Raw genomic sequence first — 23147 nt, forward strand, 5'->3', positions numbered from 1 at the left:
CATCAGCCTCCACACTGACAGTATGGAGCCTATTTGGGATTCTCTCCCTCTCCCTCTCTCTCTGCCCCTCCCTGCTCATGCTCGCTCTCTCTCTCTCTCGCTCTCTCTCTCAAAATAAATAAACTTAAAAAAATTAATTATTAGAAGATGAGTATTGAAATCTCTGACTATATTTCTGGATTTGTCAGTTCCTTTTTGTATTTCTGTTAGTTTTTACTTCACGTACTTGAAGTTCAAACATACCAGGTGCATAAACATTTAGGACTTTTATTTATTCCTGATGAATTGACACTTTATCACTACAGAATCACCCTCTTTATCTCTGGTAGTATTATTGGCTCTGAAATCCATTTTGTCTGATATTAATATAGTCATTCTACTTTTCTTTTGACTAATGTTAGCATGATTTATTTCTGTTTTTTAACTTTTAGCTTATTTATGCCTTTATATTAAGATCCATTTCTTACAGGCAGCAAATAGTTGAATCTTGGTTTCTTACCTACTTTGCCTTTTGATTTGAATGTCGAGACAATTTGTATTTAATGTAGTTATGAATAGAGCTGGGCTTAAATCTGTAATCTTGATATATATTTTCTATTTGTCTCCTATGTTCTTTGTTCCAATTTTGCTTTTTTCTACCTTCCTATGAGTTAATTGGATATTTTATGCTTTCATTTTATCTCCTGCATTGGCTTATTAGTCATTCTTTGTTTTGCTGTTTCAGTGGTTGCTTTAGGATTTACAGTGAACATTTTTAACTTTTATAGTCTTCAAATGACTTACCACTTGAAGTATACCGTAAGAAACTTAACAACAGTAAGCCTTTTCTCCCTCCTGGCATTTGTGATATTGTTGTCATATATTTTACTTCTTTGATATGGTATTACTATTTTCTCTTTAAACAGTCAGTTGTCTTATAAAGAGGTATAAATAAAAATTGTATTTTAAATTTACCCACATAATAACTATTTCTCTTTTTTTTAAGGAGAGAGAGAATCCCAACCAGGCTTTGCATCTCCAGCACAGAGCCTGACATGGGGCTTGAACTCATGAACCCTGAGATCATGATCTGAGCCAAAATCAAGAGTCAGACTCTTAACCAACTGAGCCACCCAGGCACCCCATCTAATGTCCTTATGCAGATACAGTCTCCATCAGATATCATCTTTTTGCTTCAAGTATTTCTTGTAACATTTCTTTTACTTCCACTGGTAGTTAATTCTTTCAGTTTTTGTATGTCTGAAAGCTATTTTCACTAACTATAAAATTCTAGATTGGCAGGCTTTTTTTTTCTTTCATTACTTTAAAAGTGTTCCTCCACTGTCTCCTAGTTACATCATTTCAAGAAGAAATCTGCTGTCATTTTAAGTTTTGGTTACTCTGTAAGTAAGATGGTTGACCCTTAAACAATGTGGAGAATAGGGGCGCCAACCCCCCATGCAGTCAAAAATCTGTGTATAACTTTTGACTCCCCAAACACTTAACTATTAATAGCCTGTTGAGCAGAAGCCTTACAGATAACATAAACAGTTAACACATATTTTATGTATTATATGTATTATATACTCTATTCTTACAATAAAGTAAGAGAAAAAAATCCTAAGGAAGAGAAAATATATTTACAGTACAGTCCTGTATTTATCAAAAAGAATCCATGTTTAAGTGGACCCACACAATTCAAACCCATGTTGATGAAGGATCAACTGTGTATCATTTTTCTCTACTTTTAAGATTTTCTCTTTATACTAGTTTGAAGCAATTCCTTAGGTACTTTAATATAGTTTTCTTCATGGTTCCTATGCTTTGGAATTCTTTGAGCTTCTTGGATTTGTAGGTTTATGGTTTTAATATTTTAATATTTTTTCAGATATTTTTTTCTGTGCTTCCCTCCTTCAAAGACTCCAATCACATGGTATATGATGCCACTCTGAAGTTCACTTGTGGTTCACTGATGTTCTGTTCTTGCCCCTGTCCCCCTCTCCCCCACTTTCTTTCTCTGTGTGTTTCCCTTTGGATAGTTTCTATTGCTGTCTTCAGTTCACTAATTTTTTTTTAATGATGTCTGCTCTGCTATTATCCCATCTAGTGTATTTTTCATCTCTAGAAGTTTGATATGAGTCTTTCTTATATCTTCCATAATTCTATTTAACACGTTCAATATTTCTCACTTCTCAAATATATGGTATAGGTTATAGAACTCTCAATATCTGCAAATACCAATTTTTTAAAAATAGGTTAATTTTGATGTAATTAAAATGCCATAAAACTCACTCCTTTAAAGTGCACAATTCAGTGTTGTTGTTTTTTTAGTATATTCTCAGAGTAGTGCAACCATGACAATTATGTGACTTTAGAATATTTTCATCACCTCAGAAGAATCCCCATGCCCATCACTCACCATTTCCCCCTTACCCCAGTCCCTGACAACCACTAATCTATTTTCTCAATGTATTTCTCAATGTATAATGGACATTTAATTATAAAAGGAATTATACAATATAATAATATATATATACAATATACAATATAATACTATACAATATTATATACAATATAATAATATAATTGTATACAATATATATTGTATATTATATACAATATAATAATAGCCTTTTGTGACTTTCTTCTTTCATTTAGCATGATGTGTCCACGGTTCATTCATGTTGTAGCATGTATTAGTACTTCATTATTGCTCAGTAATATTCCATTGTATGGCAGTATCATATGTTTCTTTTCCATTTCTCATTTGATGGCCATGCACATTGTTTCTACTTTTGGGCTATCATGAACAATGCTGCTATACTCATTCCCGCAAAGTTTTGTGTGTACCTCTGTTTTCAGGTCTCTTGGACAAATTGGAATGGCTAGATAGATGCAGTAACTCCATATTTAACATTCTGAGAAACCATCCAACTGTTTCCACGGTGCCTGTACCAATTGACAGTGCTACCCACGATGTATGAGGGTTTCAGTTTCTCTGCATCCCTGTCCACACTGACTTTCGTTTGTCTTTTTTCTTGTAGCATCCTGGTAGGTGTGATATGGTATCACATAGTTTTGATTGCATTTCATTGATGGCTAATGATGTTGAGCATCTTTTTACATGCTTATTGGCCATTTGTACATCTTCTTTAGAGTAATGCCTGTCTAAATCCTTTGCCCATTTTTAATCAAGTTTTTGTCTTTTTACTGTTAAATTGTAAGAGTTCTTTATATATTCTGGATACTAGATCCTTATTAGATGTACAGTTTTCTTTCATTCTGTGGGTTATCTTTTCACTTTTCTTGACAGTGTCCTTTAAAGCACAGTGTTAATTTTTATGAAAACCAATTTATTTTCCCTTTTCTCACTTGTGCTTTTAGTGTCATATCTTAGAACTCATTACCTAATCTGAGATCATAAAGATTTATTCCTATGTTTCCTTGTAAGAGTTTTATACATTTAGTTGTTAAATTTAGGACTGTGATCCATTTTTAATTAATTTTTGTGTATGGTATGAGATAATGGTCCAACTCATTCTTTTGCATTGTGTATATCCAGTTTTCCCAGCACCATTTCTTGAATGTTTACCAATTTTATTATCTTTGTCACTTTTCGGTCAGTTTTTATTAATTTTTTCCTTATCTTGTATTTTCCTGCCTTGCATACTTGATAACTTTTTATGGGATGCTTTACATTGTTAATTTTACTTTGTTGGATGCTGGGTATTTTTGTATTTATGTAGATGTTCTTAAGCTTTGCTATGGGACAGTTATGTTACTTGGAAATAGTTTGATCCTTTCTGTTCTTGCTTTTAGGCTTTATTAGTTGCTTGCAGAACAGCATTTAGTTTAGGGCTAATTTGACCCCTCTACCAAGGCAAAAACCCTTCCAAGTTCTTTAGTTGATACACCTTTTTTTAATGTTTATTTTATTTTTATTTTTGAGAGAGAGAGAGAGCATAAGCAGGGAAGGGGCAGAGACAGAGGGGACACAGAATCTGAAGCAGGCTCCAAACTCTGAGCTGTCAGCACAGAGCCCAACACAGCCTCACAAACTGTGAGATCATGGCCTGAGCCAAAGTCGGGCACGGAACCGACTGAGCCACCCAGGTGCCCCGATACACCATTAATTACAAGACTTTTCTGCTAGGCTGGTAGGAACAGTAACTACTTCCAGTTTGGACACTGTTCCATCTAAATCCTTTCAAGTGGTTCTTTCCCCAGCTTCTGGTGGTGTCTCACATGATAGTGCCAATCAGTACATGGCTGGAGCTGAAGAGGAACCCTCTGCAGACTCTGGAGCCCCTCCTTCAGTAGCTCTCCCCCACTCCACTACTCTGCCCTACAAAACCACCACACTGACCTCCCCATACCACCTCTGCCTTGTTTGAAAATGTGCCCAGAATTTGTTTTAATCAGTGTGGCAAAATGACAGACATGGAGAACAACTGCCTTTGGAATAAGAGTTTATTACCCACAGCTCCTAAGAGGAGACAGAGTAGAAGGAAGGCATGAGGAAGGTTCAGGGATGCTAAGAGTCACCTTATTGGAAGGAGAGATTATAGACACTGATTAATTCTAGACCGCAGTAGAAAAAAATAGGTTTTACAAAATTTTAGGTACAGCTAACCATTCAGTGAATAAAAACAGAATTTATGCGTTCAGGCTATTAGTGAAAAGAAATTTTTAAAAGATAGTAAAGGGGCGTCTGGTGGCTCATTCAGAAGAGCATGCAACTCTTGATCTTGAGGTTGTGAGTTCAAGCCCCACACTGGGTGTGGAGATTACTTAAATGAATAAATAAATTTTAAATAGATAAATAGGAAAAGAAAACTCATCATTCACACGAAAGGGTGTGGAAAGAAGAGTTAGAAATCACAAGAAAGTGAAGCATATACAAAACAGGATGACAGGAGCCAGACCAAAGATCTTTTAGATCAATAGATGTGACTATGTTAAGTCCTTTATTTAAGAGATACTTTCAAATTATGTTTTTAAAGAAGCCTATGATTTAAAGAGACATACTTCAAACAAAATAAGAAAAGATTGAAAATAAAGAAAAGGACACATATACCAGGCAGTGATGACAAAAAAAAAAGCAAAGTGACAATAATACCAATCAAATGAAAAGGAACACGGCATTGAATGAAAGTTTTCATAGTAGTACAAGAAAGCCGCATAAATTCATGTTGTCTCTTGTTTTCTTCTTTCTCAGGTGTGTGACATCTTGAAAGGGAGATGGTCAGTTTTGCTCATTATGCAGTCAGTACAATGGAACTAACCCTCATTAAAAACGTTTAGCCTTTAAATTGACTTTAAACCCTTTTTTTTTTTACATTTATTTATTTTTGAGAGACAGAGCGTGAGCAGGGGAGGGGCAGAGAGAGAGAGGAAAGGGAGACACAGAATCCGAAGCAGGCTCCAGGCTCCAAGCTGTCAGAACACAGCCTGATGTGGGGCTCAAACCCATGAACCGTAAGATCATGACCTGAGCCGAAGTCAGACGCTTTACCAACTGAGCCACCCAGGAGCCCCTTGACTTTAAACCCTTTTAGTTGTATCTTTAATAAAAAAAAAAAAAAAAAAAAAAAAAAAAAAGTCAGGATAGTTTCACGTTAGTAACTGCATGCAGTTTCCCTGGTATACATGATTTATCTGTGAAAGTCTGTGCTTCTAATCCTTAAATCATAAAAACACACTGATCAGGTGCACTACACGCCATCTACTGAGGTGTCTGACATTAGGCCATCGTACTGCTGTGTGTTGCTATTGAGAAAGGCAGGTGAGAAGAGCAGGTTCTTTTGTGGGACATGCTCTTTCGTCCGGAGGCCATGCACACTGCCTGACTCACACGCCTCTCTTGGCCTAGTGATATCTCACATCAGGTAGTGCTTGCTGAAAGGAAAAGGGGGAACAGGAATTAAATACAGTGGATTTGACATGTGTGTTTGTTCTGCATATTCCAAGTGTTTGACTTTTTTTTTTTTTTAAATATAGCTAATGCTGTCTACCTTGGAGGCCAAGAAATGATGAAAGTGGTGGAGAGAGACAACGAAACCATAAGGGCACATTTATCTAAGGTAATCACTTTAATGCTGCAAAGCAGTAAGTAGATGGGCAGCAAAGTTTAATGAGCATGAAGGGCTAGAACTGGTTAGTCTGTAAGATCTCAAGGGTTTGTAGATTTCATACAGAGTTCTACTTCTAGTTAAAATATGGCAGTTCTAAAAGTTGCATAGGAAGGAAGTAAAGCTGACTACATACTTAAATACATACTTAAATATAGTTTACCACCTGTTTTTGTTAGGGTTTTTTTTTTTTTTTTTCAGAATCAATGCTTCTCTCTAGGGCCTTATTCTGAGAAGACTCTCAATAATATTTATAGAATAAATGAGTTATATTAACATGTGAGTAAAACACTGGACAAGAACTGACATCACTATGACCTGTTGACTCAGCTTGTCTTTCTTTATTCCCCAGTGCATTAGAGTAGGAGTGTCCAGCTCTTACCCCAAGACCAGATTTCTATACAAGCAGATGCAGAAAGGCCAAGATTGAAATATTTAGTACTTGGGAGTTACTGCTGCAAGTTAGCTAGAGTCTTACACGAACACATTTGGAAGCACCAGACCCTGAAACTGTGAGGGTGCCATGGTTTAGAATATGTCTCAGTACCCTAGAATTTAGGTGGCCCTGGTACTCCCATGGCATCACTTGTCTGTCTGTTCATCCTGAATAGGATAGAGCTGCACTGTCTAAATAGGATAGCTGCCAGCCACATGTGGTTTCTTGTGGGCTGGTCTGAAAGGAGATGTGCAATGAGGGTAACATACACATTGGATTTCAGAAACTTAGTACCCAAAAGGGGTACATGTTGAAATGATAATATTTTAGACCACTGAATTAATAAATAAAATAGATTATTAAAAGTAATTTCATCCATTCCTTTATGCTTTTTAGTATAGTTACTAGAAAATTTTAAATTACATTGTGCCTTTATGTTTCTGTTGGGCTGTGCTAACCCAGAGCTTTATAGTCAGTGCTGAACTGTGGCATCTGCTGGGTATAATGCAGCGCCCTTACTGAGTGGCCACAAACAGGGCCCGGGAGCCTACAGTCTACAAGTAAAATTTTAGATACCCCACCCCAGGTTTAGAATGTCTTTATAAGCTTTGAGACTTTGACTTAAACTTGCCACAGTGTTAATTCATATTTCTAGAACCTCCCAATACACTTATCTTAAAGCATGAAATGTACATATGTTCTTTCAAAAAGTATTCTCAGAGTATTGATCTATAGTAGCTTCACTCAGAGAGAAGACTTTTGAAAATCTGTGTTTGTCTTAACGGCCACAGTGGTCATCTTTTTCTAAAATAGCATTTGGCTAGAGACTGAAATTTTGAAGCCAGAAGGAAACCCTCACTAGCTGAATGGAGGAGGTTGGGGCCTCAGAAGGACACTCTCTCCAGGCCTTTCAGCTGTTTCCAGTCATTGAAGGATGTAAAAATTCAAGAAAAACAGTATTTTATTTTTCAGCTAGATTATAAGTGAATTTGTTTCAAAAAAGCATTTAAGTTCTCAAGGCTAGAAGTTCATAAAAACAACTCAATTCCCAGTTAATAATAAGACTGGCAGAAGCTCACTTCCAAAATTCACACTTGCTGAATGACTAGACCCGTCATGTGTCGAAGCCCATCTTACCACCTGTGTAAGCCAGCTGCTGTAAAATACTCATCATTTCGGGATTCTGTTTGTATGTTGTTCTCAGAAAGAGGTCAAAAGAAGGTGCTAACTTATTCCTGTCCTAAGTTAAATCCATATGCAAGTGTAATCATTCCCAGATCGAAGTCTGCTTACGGTAACTGTGGGAGCACTGTAAGTTTCCTGAAACTTTCAGGAGAGAAATACGGGAGTATAATGGTAGATGGCAGGCATTTGAAGGTTAATATTAACACAGTCACAAGAATAAACTTTTCCAACTACAGAAAACTGTTTTGTTTTGTTTTTAAGATAGCATTAAATGTACTTGTGGAATTTTGGAAAGTAAAGCATTGTTTAGTTTAATGATGCAAAACTACCTTGCAGTTCATTGATTATCATTTGTACCGGCTAAGTTTGATCTCTCCACTAGAATAATATAGTTGCAATTCCTAAGTGAAACGAGGTACAGAGAGACAGGAAGTTTATTGCAACTTTTTTTCTGTAATGAAAAAAGAGGAAACATGCTGTAATTTAATATTGGTAAAAGTTGAATCAACATATGTTTCAGTCTTGCTTGAGAAAATAAGGAAACTTGAAAGGGTACATACTTTTAGGAAGATGGTGGGCAATGCCTCTTGCCTTCCAAACAACCCTGATAAGTAGTTCAACTTGAAAACCGATTTCCAAGACTAGACATATCCCTTTTTAGATACTCTAGTCAAGGATACCCAGTCCCATTTCAGCCCAAACATATATGTTCAAAAACTTCATACCTATCCAGGGCTTCCCTTCCAGGGAAGGGCTTCCCTTCCAGCCCTTCCAGGGCTACCTTCCAGTGTGAAGACTTTTTGAGCCATATATTTTGTTACAAAGATCTTATAGTGTGTCTCAAATATTCCACTAATTTAAGACAGTTCTAAAAAATGCATCTTTGTGCCATCCAGTCAGGAAGCCACAAGAAAGTTAGTCTAAAAATAGTCTCTCTGCTACATCATGTGGATGGCTTTTGGATTCTTTCTCATCTTCTAGAAAACTATCATCACCAGGCTTTGGTCCTAAATTCAAATTTTCTACCACTGGATTTCCATTGTCCACATGAAGAGAACTTTTTATCTTCTTGAGGAAACTGGACCTTTTTAACTATGAAAAATCCACCAGGCTGATTGCCTGCCTGCCTGCCTGCCTTCCCTCCCAACCTCCCTCCCAGGTCTAGAGACTTTATATACAGTATCAGACAGTTATGTTTATTAGCAGTGCTTTAATACTACATAAAATTATGTCCCTTTCCTGAAGCAAATATACCAGACTCATAGTTATTGTCAAAAGACTATACTGTGTCCTTTGGCATCATAGGTTGTGTTCTTTCTTCACCTGACTGAATCCTATCTGCCCTTTAAAGTTCATTTATTTAGGGGCACCTGGGTGGCTCAGGTCAGGATCTCATGATCCATGAGGATTCATGAGTTCGAGTCTCACGTCCAGCTTCACACTGACAACACAGAGCCTGCTTAGGATTCTGTTTCTCCCCCTCTTCTGCTCAAGCTGCTGTTCTCTCTCAAAATAAATAAACTTTAAAATGCATATATTAAAAAATAAAGTTTATTTATTTATTTTGAGAGAGAGAGAGGCAAGAAAGAGGGAGAGAGAGAATCCCAAGGAGGTTCCATGCTGTCAGTGTAGAGGCTGACATGAGACTAAGTCCCATGAAATGGGAGATCATGACCTGTGCCAAAATCAAGAGTCAGACACTTAACTGACTGAGCCACCCAGGCACCTCTGGATCTTATCCATCCTTTAAAACCTGGCTCCATTGTCATCTCCAGGAGGCTTTCCCAGCCCCTGGTTTTGGTTAGGTGTCCCTCTCCCAGTTCACCTGGCTCCCTGTGTAAAGTTACAATATTACATTTATCACAGAGTATTCAAATGGTTGGTTTGCCCTTTCCTCCACCTGCAGGTCAGGAACTATGTTTTTCTCATCTTGATATCTCTAAGACTCAGCACAGTGAACGATACCTGCTGAGTAATCAACAAATGCGTACTGGATGGATGGATGGGGAAGCCACTAGGGTAGAGAGTCTAAGTCTTCCCTGTGCCATGCGTCTCTTTGGCTCTCTCATGTGTGGACCCCTATGCAAAATAATTTATCTAAGTGCATAAAATAAATACATGAAATTACTACAAGAAAGCAATTATATTGAAGTATATTTATCAAAATCACTTAAAAACAAATTTGTGATACATAGTATATATACCTTTATTAACACATTAAATAGTGACATATAATAGCAGTCAGAATTAATACTGAAAATGTTTATTTTGAGAGAGAGCATGTGTGTGAGTGAGGGAGGGGCAGAGAGAAAGGAAGAGAGAGAATCCTAAGTAGTCTCTGCCCTGACATCGACAGCAAGGAGCCCGATGCACAGCCCAATCTCACAGACTGTGAGGTCATGACTTGAGCTGAAATCAAGAGTCAGATGCTTAACTGACTGAGCCACCCAGGGTAAATTTATAGCAATGAGCATAAATAATTTTTTAGTTATCCTCAACAAGTTTACTGCGATTTAAGAATTTCCGTAATTTTATAGGTGACAAAATATAGGTGTTACTCATACTATTATCATTTATTGCCTGCATACATAATTGAAGGAAATACTAAATTATAGTTAGAGGTTAGCAAAAATAAAGATGTCATCTTTTTCCCAAGCAAGTGTACGTTACCCCTCCCCCACTGCCACTTCTATACAAACCCACATGGACCCCTAGACCCCAGTGAAGAAGCCCTTCCTTGGAGAGACTAGAATATAGATTAGGCAGCACGGTGTTGTGGCTTGCGCACTGGCCTGAGAACAAGAAGCCATGAGATGTTACACTAAAAAGACTAGATTATTTTGAGATGCTAGGGAGCCATTGTAGGGTTTAAGTAAGGAGTGATATTCACAATGTTTGACAACCATATGACACAGCCATTGACCCATCAGAGCATGTGCCATCTGTGAACAGCCAGCCAGTTGAGAGCTACCAGTTCACATCAGTCAGCCCTAGGAATGTGGCTAGATTAACAAATGAGAGGGATTATTTTGGGGGAACATACGGAAAATATGGGATAAGAATGAAATTTGAGGTAGGGAGATCATTCAAAAGGCTTTTACAAGGACTCAGGCAGTGGGATGGGGGTGGAAAGGAGGTAAGATAGGGAAGATTTAGGAAGTAGAAGAACTTAGTACTTGGGAGCAGACTCTGTAACTACTGACCTGTGTTGCTGTGGGCCAGTGTAAAGGTGCCCTTCATGTGTGCATGTTAGTTCACTGATTAAAGTTTTGAGTCTATAACAAAAAACAACAGCACTTAGTACTAAGTGAAAGAATGAGAGAATGGAGATGGAAGAATCTCAGATTATTTCTCTGTATTTAGATTGATAACAAGATAGGGAAGGAGGATCAGCTAGTTGGAGGAGGTGGTTGAGAGAGTAGTTGATTTGGGTACTTTGTTTGAGATACCTGTGGACACCCAAGTGGGCACATGTCTGGCAGGTAGCTGGCCGTACGGTGTGAAGCTTAGAACGGTAGCCCGGGCTGAAACGGTAAGGATAGATTTGAAGCCATGAGCTTGGGTAATAGTAAGAAAAGGAAGTAGTATGTGGAGAGAAGACATCTAAAGATTGACCCTTGGGGAACACAGCTTAAAAGGTTGGGAGGAAGTAGAGCGGCTAATGGATGAGACGGGAGGGGGAGGGACAAGAATGAGAACCAGAATAGAAATAACCCCAAGGAAGAGAATCAACTGTACGTCTTCGCCACTCCTGTCCCAATTCTTTGGAGAACCCCTGGAGTATGTTCTGCATTAGGAGGCACCTGGTGTGTCTGAGGCAAATAGGTCAACATTCGTGTGTTCTGCCCTTGTTCTAAACTGTACGAGAATGTATGTCTCATTCACAGAAAAGTGAATTCGTGTTTGGTTCAGAAACTTGAAGTTTTCATTTAAAACTCACTCAGGAGGGAAATTCTAAACTGCCGTGACCATCTCTGGCCTCAGCGAATGGAAACAGCTGGTGTGTGCTACTGCCAGACGGAATCTGGGCATCACTGCCGGTCAGCAAGGGTCTAAAATTGTTCCCGGCGAGAACACACGAGGTGCAGCTTTCTGACAAAGGCAGACAGCAGTAGAAGGGCCGCCCTGCGCCCAGAGAGCCAGGCCAGGGTGACAGTGTTGTTTGGGAAAAGGGGCAAAGTGCCCTCAGGAACAGGAACCCCTCTGCTACGGCTTTTTCCCCATCCTGCTTAGCCCACCCGAGCCCAGAGGTGCACGTTGCCTTTGGGAACAAACGTTGTGCAGTTGTTTGCAGATTCGGGCATGCAAATCCTTCAGACATGCACACGTCCTGCTTAGCGGAGCATGGGAAGTGCTGCCCGGACCTACTAACCAGGTCTGCTTTCCGCCACGCCTCGGTCTGAAACTGATTGTGTTAGTTCTGCCTGTCTCATTTGAAGCCTGTTCAGAATGTCATAATCATCCTGGAAATACATAGGCTTGTTTTTATGTCAATCGTTTTGACCTTGAGAGCTTCATGTTACGTACGTGTGTGAGCACACCCTGAGTTCTCAAGTGAAGAGTGATTGAAAGGGGTGGGTATGCACTGGGGAGCAGAGTCTTCTCCTGGCCTGGGGTTCAAACTCCAGCTCCACCACTTGCTCACTTATGTGACCTTGGTTAAGCTACTTGACCTCACTCTGTCTCCTTTCTCATCAATAAAATGGTTTAGTAATAGCATCTAGTACTATACATTTGTTCCAAAAATATAATGCTATAATTCATATAAAGACCTTTTAAGAGTATCTGGCGTGCCCTAAGCATTCCGCTAGAAGTTTATTAATATTATTACAAATTTAGTCATACCCTAGATGTGCCTCTGAGTGCTTTAAAAAGACTATTTGCTTAACTTCTCCTCCCCCCACACACTTCTTCCTAGATGTTTTCAGTTCATCCTATAGTTAAAGATTTCGGTAATACTAAATATATAGCCAAGAGACCCTGGAATGCCCCAGTCCCATTCTAGATCCCAGCCACTGCTCCCCTTGAGATGCCCGAGGGAGATGTTGAACAGGAATGAACAGTGGTGAAGGAAGGCATAGGAGCACTTAATCTTTACCAGGATTTGGGCCAGTACCCTCGTGCAGAAGATTCAGATGAGCTGAAGGTCCTAAACAGGACCCTTTAGCACATCTGCCAGTTTCCTGAGGCATATGACCAGGGGGAAACACAAACACAAGGGGATAGATTTGTTCCCGATGCCTCATACTCTGTAGCCTCACCAGAGGGAAATTGATGCCTCAGGTCAGCTTCGTACTCTAGTCCCAGGTAAGAAAGAGACAAAGCTAATCACTGGCTGGTCCAGCGCCTTCTGTTTGGGAGTAGGTGGGTTCTGACCCTTTACGCCTGCGTTTAACACGGAAAGGAAAGAGCTCCACTTCGCAAGTCTGTTGGTTGCGCAGTCATTCCAGCCACTGGAGAGGGGTCCGGTCAATAACCCGCCAGCCCTCACCTCCTCCTTGGGTGGCTTGATTTCCACCTGCTCCCCAAGGTGCCTGAAGAAGGGAGAGGGCTCAGTGGTCTTGCCCCCATCCTCAGCCACTTTTCTTAATCTTTGGGGATTTTAATTCTCATGTTTTCAAGAATGGTAATTGAGCCAATTCTGGATAAAAGGAAGAAAGGAAACAAGGTAAATTGGAAAATGAATTTCCTAAACTGCCTCCCTTTCTTTAACAACTCTTCAAGTTCCTAAAAATGGTTGCTTGGAAAGACTTGCAGTGAAATTGTAAAAGTTTGAGGCTGCTCTGTTCCCAGGAGGAATATGATTTTTAAATAACTGAAATGAAGAGGCTTATGTTACAAAACAGGTCTCCTTCACAGGTGCCGGGTCTGACTTTGGGGAGGGGATGAGCAGCAAGCAACCTGTTTTGGATTCTCCCCAGGGGTGGGATACAGTGCAGGAGGGTTAGTACCCTGAGCCTGGGAAAGCTGGAGGGGGGTGAAAACAGGGAAAAAAAAGGCAGGACAGGGAGATCTCGCTGGGAAGTACCTAAATGTGTGTGGGTACTAATTTGACCTCTCTGTAAGCAGCTCGCTGCCCTATATCTGATCTTTTGCTTTTTTGATCAAAAACAAAATAAAAACAAAAAACAAACCCACACCTGTTGGGTGGCAGTTATTTCTGAAAAGGAAATAAAAAGTGGAGAAAGCAGGAATGGCGTAAGTTTTTTGACTTCTCAGAGCACGCTAGAGAATACGCGTCTCCTCCCTGAACATCTACACCGTTGCTCCTTGGTTGCTTTCTCAGGGTGGCTGTTTCCCCTGCCATGCGGCTCGAAGGCTCAGGGTACTCTTTCTAAAGAAATCTGCACGTAAACATACTGGGAAGCCTGTTCATTCAGCACCCAGGGAAGCATTGGGCCTTATCTCCACTCCCAGGGGCTCCCTCTGTGAGCCCTACCAGGAGGGTAGTCTCCGAATGCTGGTGCCATCCTTCATTTTGGAAGATACTCAACCAGGAATACCCAGATGGTGCTGCAGTGTAGGCTCCAGGTCTCATTTATAAGTAAAGTGGCTGAGCGTCCACTCAGTGAGCTGAGCATGAGTGGTGGCTTGCAGACAGGGGTTGTGCTTCACTGTTTGTTTGGTTGATGACTGATCTTGGATCTTCTAACTAATGTCTTTCCCCATGATCTTTTCACGGGAATACAGTGTGTGTGTGTGTGTGTGTGTGTGTGTGTGTGTGTAGAGTGCATGTTTGCTATACATGATAATGTATATAATAACATACTTTGCTTTAGGCTTAAAGAAAGTGTATATTACTTCCATATTTCTTTTAAAATTTTTTTAATGTTTATTTATTTTTGAGAGACGGAGCATGAGTGGAGGAGGGGCAGAGAGAGAGAGAGAGAGAGAGAGAGAGAGAGAGAGGGAGACACAGAATCCGAAGCAGGCTCCAGGCTCTGAGCTGTCAGCACAGAAGCACAGAACCCGACGCGGGGCTCAAACTCATGAACCGCAAGATCATGATTTGAGCCGAAGTCGGCGCTTACCCGACTGAGCCACTCAGGCACCCCTCCACATGTTTTTAATATGAAATTTATTTGTCAAATTGGTTTCCATACAACACCCAGTGCTCATCCCAACAGGTGCCCTCCTCAATGCCCATCACCCACTTTCCCCTCCCCTCCACCCCCCGTCAACCCTCAGTTTGTCCTCAGTATTTAAGAGTCTCTTATGGTTTGCCTCCTTCCCTCTCTCTAACTTTTTTTTCCCTCTTCCCCTCGACCCTGGTCTTCTGTTGAGTTTCTCAGGATCCACATATGAGTGAAAACATACGGTATCTTTCTTTCTCTGCCTGACTTATTTCACTTAGCATAACACTCTCCAGTTCCATCCATGTTGCTACAAATGGCCAGATTTCATTCCTTCTCATTGCCAAGTAGTATTCCATTGTATCTATAAACCACATCTTCTTTATCCATTCATCAGTTGATGGATATTTATGCTCTTTCCATAATTTGGCTATTGTTGAAAGTGCTGCCTTAAACATTGGGGTGCAAGTGCCCCTATGCATCAGCACTCCTATATCCCTTGGGTAAATTCCTAGCAGTGCTATTTCTGGGTCATAGGGTAGATCCATTTTTAATTTTTTTAAGAACCTCCACACTGTTTTCCAGAGTGACTGCACCAGTTTGCATTCCCACCAACAGTGTAAGAGGGTTCCTGTTTCTCCACATCCTCTCCAGCATCTATAGTCTCCTGATTTGTTCATTTTAGCCACTCTGACCAGCATGAGGTGGTATCCCAGTGTGGTTTTGATTTGTATTTCCCTGATGAGGAGTGATGTTGAGCATCTTTTCATGTGCCTGTTGGCCATCTGGATGTCTTCTTTAGAAAACTGTTTATTCATGTCTTCTGCCCATTTCTTCACTGGATTACTTATTTTTTGGGTGTGGAGTTGGTGAGTTCTTTATAGATTTTGGATACTAGCCCTTTATCCGATATGTCATTTGCAAATATCTTCTCCCATTCCATCGGTTGCCTTTTAGTTTTGTTGATTGTTTCCTTTGCAGTGCAGAAGCTTTTTATCTTGATGAGATCCCAATAGTTCATTTTTGCTTTTATTTTTTTTTTTCAACGTTTATTTATTTTTGGGACAGAGAGAGACAGAGCATGAACGGGCGAGGGGCAGAGAGAGAGGGAGACACAGAATCGGAAACAGGCTCCAGGCTCTGAGCCATCAGCCCAGAGCCCGACGCGGGGCTCGAACTCACGGACCGCAAGATCGTGACCTGGCTGAAGTCGGACGCTTAACCGACTGCGCCACCCAGGCGCCCCTCATTTTTGCTTTTAATTCCCTTGCCTTTGGAGATGTGTCAAGTAAGAAATTGCTGCGGCTGAGGTCAGAGAAGTTTTTTCCTGCTTTCTCCTCTAGGGTTTTGATGGTTTCCTGTCTCACATTCAGGTCCTTCATCCATTTTGAGTTTCTCTTTATGATTGGTGTAAGAAAGTGGTCCAGTTTCATTCTTCTGCATGTTACTGTCCAGTTCTCCCAGCACCATTTGTTAAAGAGATGTCAAGCTTTCACTTTTTGCAGATGGCATGATACTATACATGGAAAACCCGATAGACTCCACCAAAAGTCTGCTAGAACTGATACATGAATTCAGCAAAGTCTCAGGATACAAAATTAATGTACAGAAATCAGTTGTATTCTTATACACTAATAATGAAGCAACAGAAAGACAAAGAAACTGATCCCATTCACAATTGCACCAAGAATCATAAAATACCTAGGAATAATCCTAACCAAAGATGTAAAAGACCTGTATGCTGAAAATTATAGAAAGCTTATGAAGGAAATTGAAGAAGATACAAAGAAATGAAAAAACATTCCGTGCTCATGGATTGGAAGAATAAATATTGTAATGTCAATACTACCCAAACCAATCTACACATTCAATGCAACCCCAATCAAAATTGCACCAGCATTCTTCTTAAAGTTAGAACAAGCAATCCTAAAATTTGTATAGAACCACAAAGTACCCCAAATAGCCAAAGTAATATTGAAGAAGAAAACCAAAGCAGGAGGCATCACAATCCCAGACTTTAGCCTCTACTGCAAAGCTGTAATCATCAAGACAGCATGGTATTGGCACAAAAACAGGCACATAGACCAATGGAATAGAATAGAGACTTCAGAATTGGACCCACAAATGTATGGCCAACAAATCTTTGACAAAGCAGGAAAGAATATCCAATGGAAAAAAAGACAGTCTCTTTACTTCCACATTTTCTGAGCCTGACTTACATCAAAAGCAGCTTATCAGAAGAAAATATATTTTCTCAAAAATTATTTTAAGGTCCTGTGGCTTCTTTTTCCTCTGATCTGAGCACAACTCTCACTGTAGGGAAGAATCTAGACAGATTTTGCCCCCACAGGAGATCCCTTTGTCCTCATTGTTATCACCAGTATAACACCATGTGTCCTTTAAGAGTGCTTACTATATGCCAAGTGCTTGATGTGCTTTGTTTTCTAATCCTTACCACCCCACAAGGTAGCTGTTCTATCCCCACCTTGCTGATGAGGAGACAGGCACAGACAGGCTAAGAAACTAGTCTAAGGGAACAACTAGTGATAGAAGAACCAAAATTCCAGTCTAGGCAGGTATGGCCCAGGGCCCAAGTTCTGCACGCTGCACCATGCTCTCTCCCTGTGACTGCACAATGAACTTGAGCAGTTTCACAGATTATTTTACCATAATAGAACACAAAGGCTTTATGAGAAGCCCTTTCACTCTGAGCATGATGGCCCTGAAGCGCTATTTGCTCCTCTGCTCTAGTCTACACCGTATCATGAAACAGATCGCTCGAAGACCACTTGAAGAGAGGAAGTTCACTTTGTTAAACTGCCAAGAACTAGCTTATACCAAACTTGGCTTTATGATGAATTATATTCTAAGGAGCTTCTAAAATTCAGCTTATGCATGGGGCGCCTGGGTGGCTCAGTCGGTTGAGCGTCCGACTTCGGCTCAGGTCATGATCTCACAGTTTGTGAGTTTGAGCCCCACGTTGGGCTCTATGCTGACAGCTCAGAGCCTGGAGTCTGCCTTGGATTCTGTGTCCCCCTCTCTGCCCCTTCTCCTTCCCTCTCTCTCTCTCTCTCTCTCTCTCAAAAATAAACATTAAAAAACTTAAAAATAAATAATATAAAATAAAATTCAGCTTATGCGTAAGGTTAATAAAATGAATGAATGAGGAAGGAAGGAAGAAAGGAAAGAAAGAGAAAGAAAAGAAAGAAAAGAAGTAACATTCTAAGCCTATGAAACACTTTTATTAGGCCTGTGATTCCTATAATACCTGTAGTCCTCTGGATTGTTGAATAGAGAAAAGTAATACAAATAGAGATTTTTTTCCAGCTTTATTGAGATATAATCAAGGTAAAACATTGTATTAATTTAAGGTATACAACATAATGAATGTGATGTATGTATATATTGCAAAATGATTACCACAGCAAGTTTAGTTAACATAATCACCTTACATAGTTACAAATTTAAATTTCTTGCTATGAAAGCTTTTAAGATCTGCTGTCTTAGCAACTTTTAAATACACAGTACAGTGCTGCCAACTCTAGTCAGCAGGCCCTGCATTAAACCCCCCAGGGCTTACTCATAACTGGAAGTTTGTACTTTTTGACCCCCTTCACCCAATCCTTCCACCCATCCCCACTGTCTGCCCGTCTCTGGCAACTACCACTCCCCTCTCTGTTTCTATGAGTTCTTTTTTTGTTAGATTCCACATATAAGTGAAATCATACAGTATTTGTCTTTCTCTGACTTACTTCACTTAGCATAACGCCTTCAAGGTCCAGCCATATTGTCACAAACAGTAGGATTTCCTTCCTTTTTATGGCTGAATAGTATTCCTCTGTGTGTTTGTGTGTGTGTGTGTGTGTGTGTGTGTGTGTGTGTGTGTGTGTCTGTACATCACCAGATAGGGATTTTTGTGGGTTTTTTCATGTTTAATATTTTGAGATATATCATTGAAAGTGATTTTAGTTTGTTACCAGCTAAATCAAATATATAAACTTAGGTCATAAGATGGTTTCTGGTATTTCTTTTGTTCTTAAAATAAATCCTCTGTTAGTAATGCATAAAAGCCAACAACTCAAAATGTGTTCTAAAAAAAGATTTGTTGAGGCACCTGGGTGACCTAGTCGGCTGAGCATCAGACTCTTGATTTCAGCGCAGGTCATGATCCCAGGGTCGTGGGATATAGCCTGCATCGGACTCTGCACTGAGAGCGGAGCCTGCTTAAGATTCTCTCTCTCTCCCCCTCTGCCTGTCCCCTGCTCACCCTCTCACTCGCTCTCTAAAATAAAAAAGGTAAATAAGTATTTTTAAAAGGTTTGTTGACTCCGTCAGGGCAGAATCCAGGTTTTCCTCCTTTGGACTCCAGAAGTACTTTATACCCTTCTCTGCCTCTTGTGTTTAAGGGCCAGTGTGTACATGCCTGTGTTCTTCCCTAGTCTGGCAGCTTCTCCCGAAGTGAGATTTACTCCCTTGTGAATTTCAACCACTTAGCCAACGCCAGATGGGAAGGAGGGTTAGAGTCATTTTTGGTGAGACTGCTTTGAATCTGTTAGTTTCAGCAGCAAAAAGTGAGAGAAAAAACACCCACATGAGAAAAGACAAACGTGGCTTCTCACTGGTAGCAAACTGCAACAATTTGCAGGGACATAGCTCCTTAGGGGCATGCTGAAATGTTTAAGGAAAATACGTCTGTGAGCACAGGCACTCTAGTAACTATAATTCCACCTTACTGCAGAACACACATGAGGAAAAGCAAAAAGCACAGTCCTGAGAAGTTAAATTTACAAAAACTGGGAAAATTAAATTTTGTGTTTAATAGAAAAACGGATTACTTAACATGACAGCAGTTTGGAAACGGAATAATTTCCATTCAGTAATGTGTACTTTTTATCAATTCTCATGCATAGCAAAGCTAGTGCCAAGGAGAAATAAAACTACAGGAAACAATTATTTATCTTCTTACAAACCTTTGAATTTAAACGTCCTGCTGATAACCTGAGGTTCTTAGTTAACAGTTCCGGTCATGTCCCAGCAGTTACTACACCCGTGACACACAGAGCCCCAGAACTACATAGACTTCGAGAAGGCTGTAAGTGGAGGTTGTTGGGTTTGCTCCTGCCCTTGATTGTCACTCTCAGTTTTCATGGCCAGTTGAAGACTGCCCAGTCTTCAGGTTTTGTCTCTTCACAACATGGGTCAGTTCACTGTTAATTGCAAATCATAGTAAAGGGTACAGATTAGGAATGTTGTCTCTGGATTTATACCCCAGCCTTACAACTCACTAATTCTTTGAATTTAAACAACTTAATCTCACTATGCCTCAGTTTCCTTTTCTGTAAAATAAGGATAAAATACCTTCCTCAAGAGTATTGTTGTAAGGACTCAGTGAATATAGAGCTTAACATGTTATTCTCAGTTTTTAGCAGTTCATTATTATATGTTGTGATGGTTCTTTGTTTTGACACATCGATATTACAATAGCATATACGCTCTTAACCACCGTGCTTTGGTGTCCAGTTCTTTCTTTCTTTCTGCTTCACCTGTCTCCCCCCACCCCCAATAGTAGCTCCACACACCCCATACTTTTTCTGTTTCCTGTTTAGGGTTACAGATGCAGAGCCTTCTGTCCAGATCTATTGCCTGTGACTTCTAATCTATAGGGATGGAAAGTATCTTGAGCCAGTGTATATAAAGGCATTAGAATAACCACATGTTTTGCTTGTAAGCCAAGATTTTCATAGAAGGCTGCCCTTCAGTGAATATAGTCTGAAGAAAACTTTCAAAACACCTAAGCAAAAAGACCTTACCCCACCATTACTTAGAGATTTAACGAAATACAGCCACTCTAAATGGTTACCGGTCATAGAGGCTTAAGAAGTAAAATTAGATGAACCTATGGGAAATCTGGAATCCTCACTGTTAATGCCATCTTGCACACTTTGTGTTAAGGGTCCTTGGACATGTCTTGGGTAGCTTAACTACTTGGACACGACTTGTCTCTGGATACCCTGAAGTAGGTGTAAGGCCTCTGTAATCCACGTGTGTTATTCCTGCTCAACTGTCCACACCTTCATTCGTGAGGGAAGGGATGGTGTTTCCCAGCCCATCAAGCTGGACTTTTCAATGAAGACATTTTAAGTTGTAATTCCCTCACTGAAAAGTAAATGCTAAACTCTCCAAAGGAATAGTCTCTGAAATATGAGGCAGAAAGCAGCAGCAGGTGCACAGAGTGATGGAGCGCTCCTTGTCAGAGACCCCTGGAGAGCTCTTTCTGCCTTGCTGTCCCTCTAGTTGATCCTTCTACAATAGAGCTTTTCACAAGACTTTGCCAGCTTATGCAGGTGTGAGGGCTCCCAAAGCACCTTTGTCGGCATTCAGGAATCTTAAGGCAAGAGAGTGCACTGGGGCAGAGGAACACACATGACGGTCATGGGCCCAAGTCAGCACTTGCAGATTTCTCAGCACTGTTTCATACTCTGAGGAAGTGCCGAACCACTGGGCATGAGGACTGTAACGTACTCGATTTCCTGGATATAATTTAAAAGATTCTTGTGGGTAAGGGTAGGGTATGGTTTAGAGAGAACCTAAAGTTATTAGCCCTATTGGTAGGTAATTAATGCCTGCAGGCAGGGTGTTGCTGGCCAGAATCGTCACCCTCTGCTGGTGGGGTTGCAACATGGCAGAGCTGTAGAGAGACTGATACCCAGGGGAAAGAGCCAGGCTGCCACCAGGTTCTCTGTCCTCCAGCAACAGAAAGAACTTCATACGCTGCTAAGAGCCATGGCAGAATGAATTTTGGTTTTAGGGGCTTTGGAGTACTCACAAATGATTGTAGTGAGCAAAACATAGGAGAATGGGAAGAAGAAGTGAGCAGCCTGTAAGCCACAGATCCTTTGCAGCTTTCAAAACTAAAACCTCAGGTGACAACCAGAAAGTTGTCTGTGAAGTAATTCAGAGTAAGTCTGCAACTCAAGGTTTAGTTGTTAGTAACTGACTCTCTGGAGTAGTCTACATATTTTCCTCTTTAAAGTATTGTTTTAACTGTTCCTTTAAATATTGGTTAAGTCATAAGGTTATTGTAATAAAGACCAGTGTCTTTATCAAAAGAGTCTCCCTTGTCCATATTCAGATAATGGATTTAATGACTATTAGATCAAAATCACCTAGTGGGCAGTAACACGTGTGTCCCGCGTCGTCTTCCCGACACACTTTGACTGCTCCCATCTCTCTTTGCCATTGTAGCCAGAGTACGTGACCTACAATGCAGACCTGATCGTGTCACTTCATTGTGTGAAGTCTTTTGTTAGCTCTTATCAGGTTTCCCCCACTATCCAAAAGTAGAGCATTCCTGTAAAACCTTTTATAAGTTGAAGTGGCGTAAAACAAAGAAGTAATTACCTTAATTTATATGGAAAATTTTTTGAGTGTTCCCAGACCCAAAAAATAACCTCTCTCAGGCTTTTCAGATACTTTAGGACACATCATGCTAGTGGGTACCCAAAATAAATCCAGGTAAAGCCCAGATGCTTGCAGCCACAGTTCAAAGCTATGGTGGCTTGATGTGAAATGTAGTTCCAGGGGAAGGAGCGTGGTGGAGCCACTCCCTCTTCCAGGTGTGTGCTGCCTCTGTACCTGCCCACTGCCAAACAAACACTGAACACTATTTTTGCTTTTAGCTTTTGTTCATAAAAACGAAAATCCGCTTCGGGTGTCTTTTGTTTAGCGAAAACAGATGCTAACATAGGTGTTTCATAAAAGCAAAGTGGCATAACACGAACTTTGGAAAAGCAGAGGATACCTGTATGTGCATATATACGTATGTACCCATACACATATACAGATTCGTGTATATACGTACATACACATATTTGTGCGCGCGCGCGTGTGTGTGTGTGTGTGTGTGTGTGTGTGTCATGGGCAGGTATAGATCAGTATCCAGTAAGGGTCTTAGTAATGTCTTAAAGGAGGCTCTGTCTCCATGCAGCTGCTTGCTGTCACCTGAAGCATGATTATATCACCTGCCCACTGAATCTGCATACTCTCCTGCTGCATGGAGCCCATTCAGAAATGTTACAGCCACTCTCAGGATTCTGATCACTTTTCGTCTGCTACATTGAGAAGCCTGAGTCTCTCTACTTCATCTTTGGATGCATTCAACAAACATATCCATATGTCTACCATGTGGCTGCGTGAAAACTGTGAAGTGTGTATGAATGGTCACTAGTCCTTCAGCGATCATGTCTCAGTCACTCTTCCCTGTCCTCCACAGCCATCTCTCCAGTGTCCATCCCAGCCTCAATGTACACAACTTTGCTGGCATGTCCTTTTAGTGAATCATGG

General features: G+C 40.4%; 1 protein-coding gene across 2 annotated transcripts in view; it reads left to right on the forward strand.

The window, feature by feature from the left end:
- Nucleotides 1-23147, forward strand: part of LDAH (lipid droplet associated hydrolase) — a 112640-nt gene that overhangs the window by 87104 nt on the left and 2389 nt on the right. For both annotated transcript variants that reach the window (XM_030311573.2, XM_030311574.1), the window contains exon 6: nucleotides 5980-6062. In XM_030311573.2, the coding sequence (XP_030167433.1) occupies nucleotides 5980-6062 (83 nt within the window). The remainder of the gene's footprint in view (nucleotides 1-5979; nucleotides 6063-23147) is intronic.

This window comes from Lynx canadensis, chromosome A3 (genome assembly GCF_007474595.2).
Source record: "Lynx canadensis isolate LIC74 chromosome A3, mLynCan4.pri.v2, whole genome shotgun sequence".
NCBI lineage: Eukaryota > Metazoa > Chordata > Mammalia > Carnivora > Felidae > Lynx > Lynx canadensis.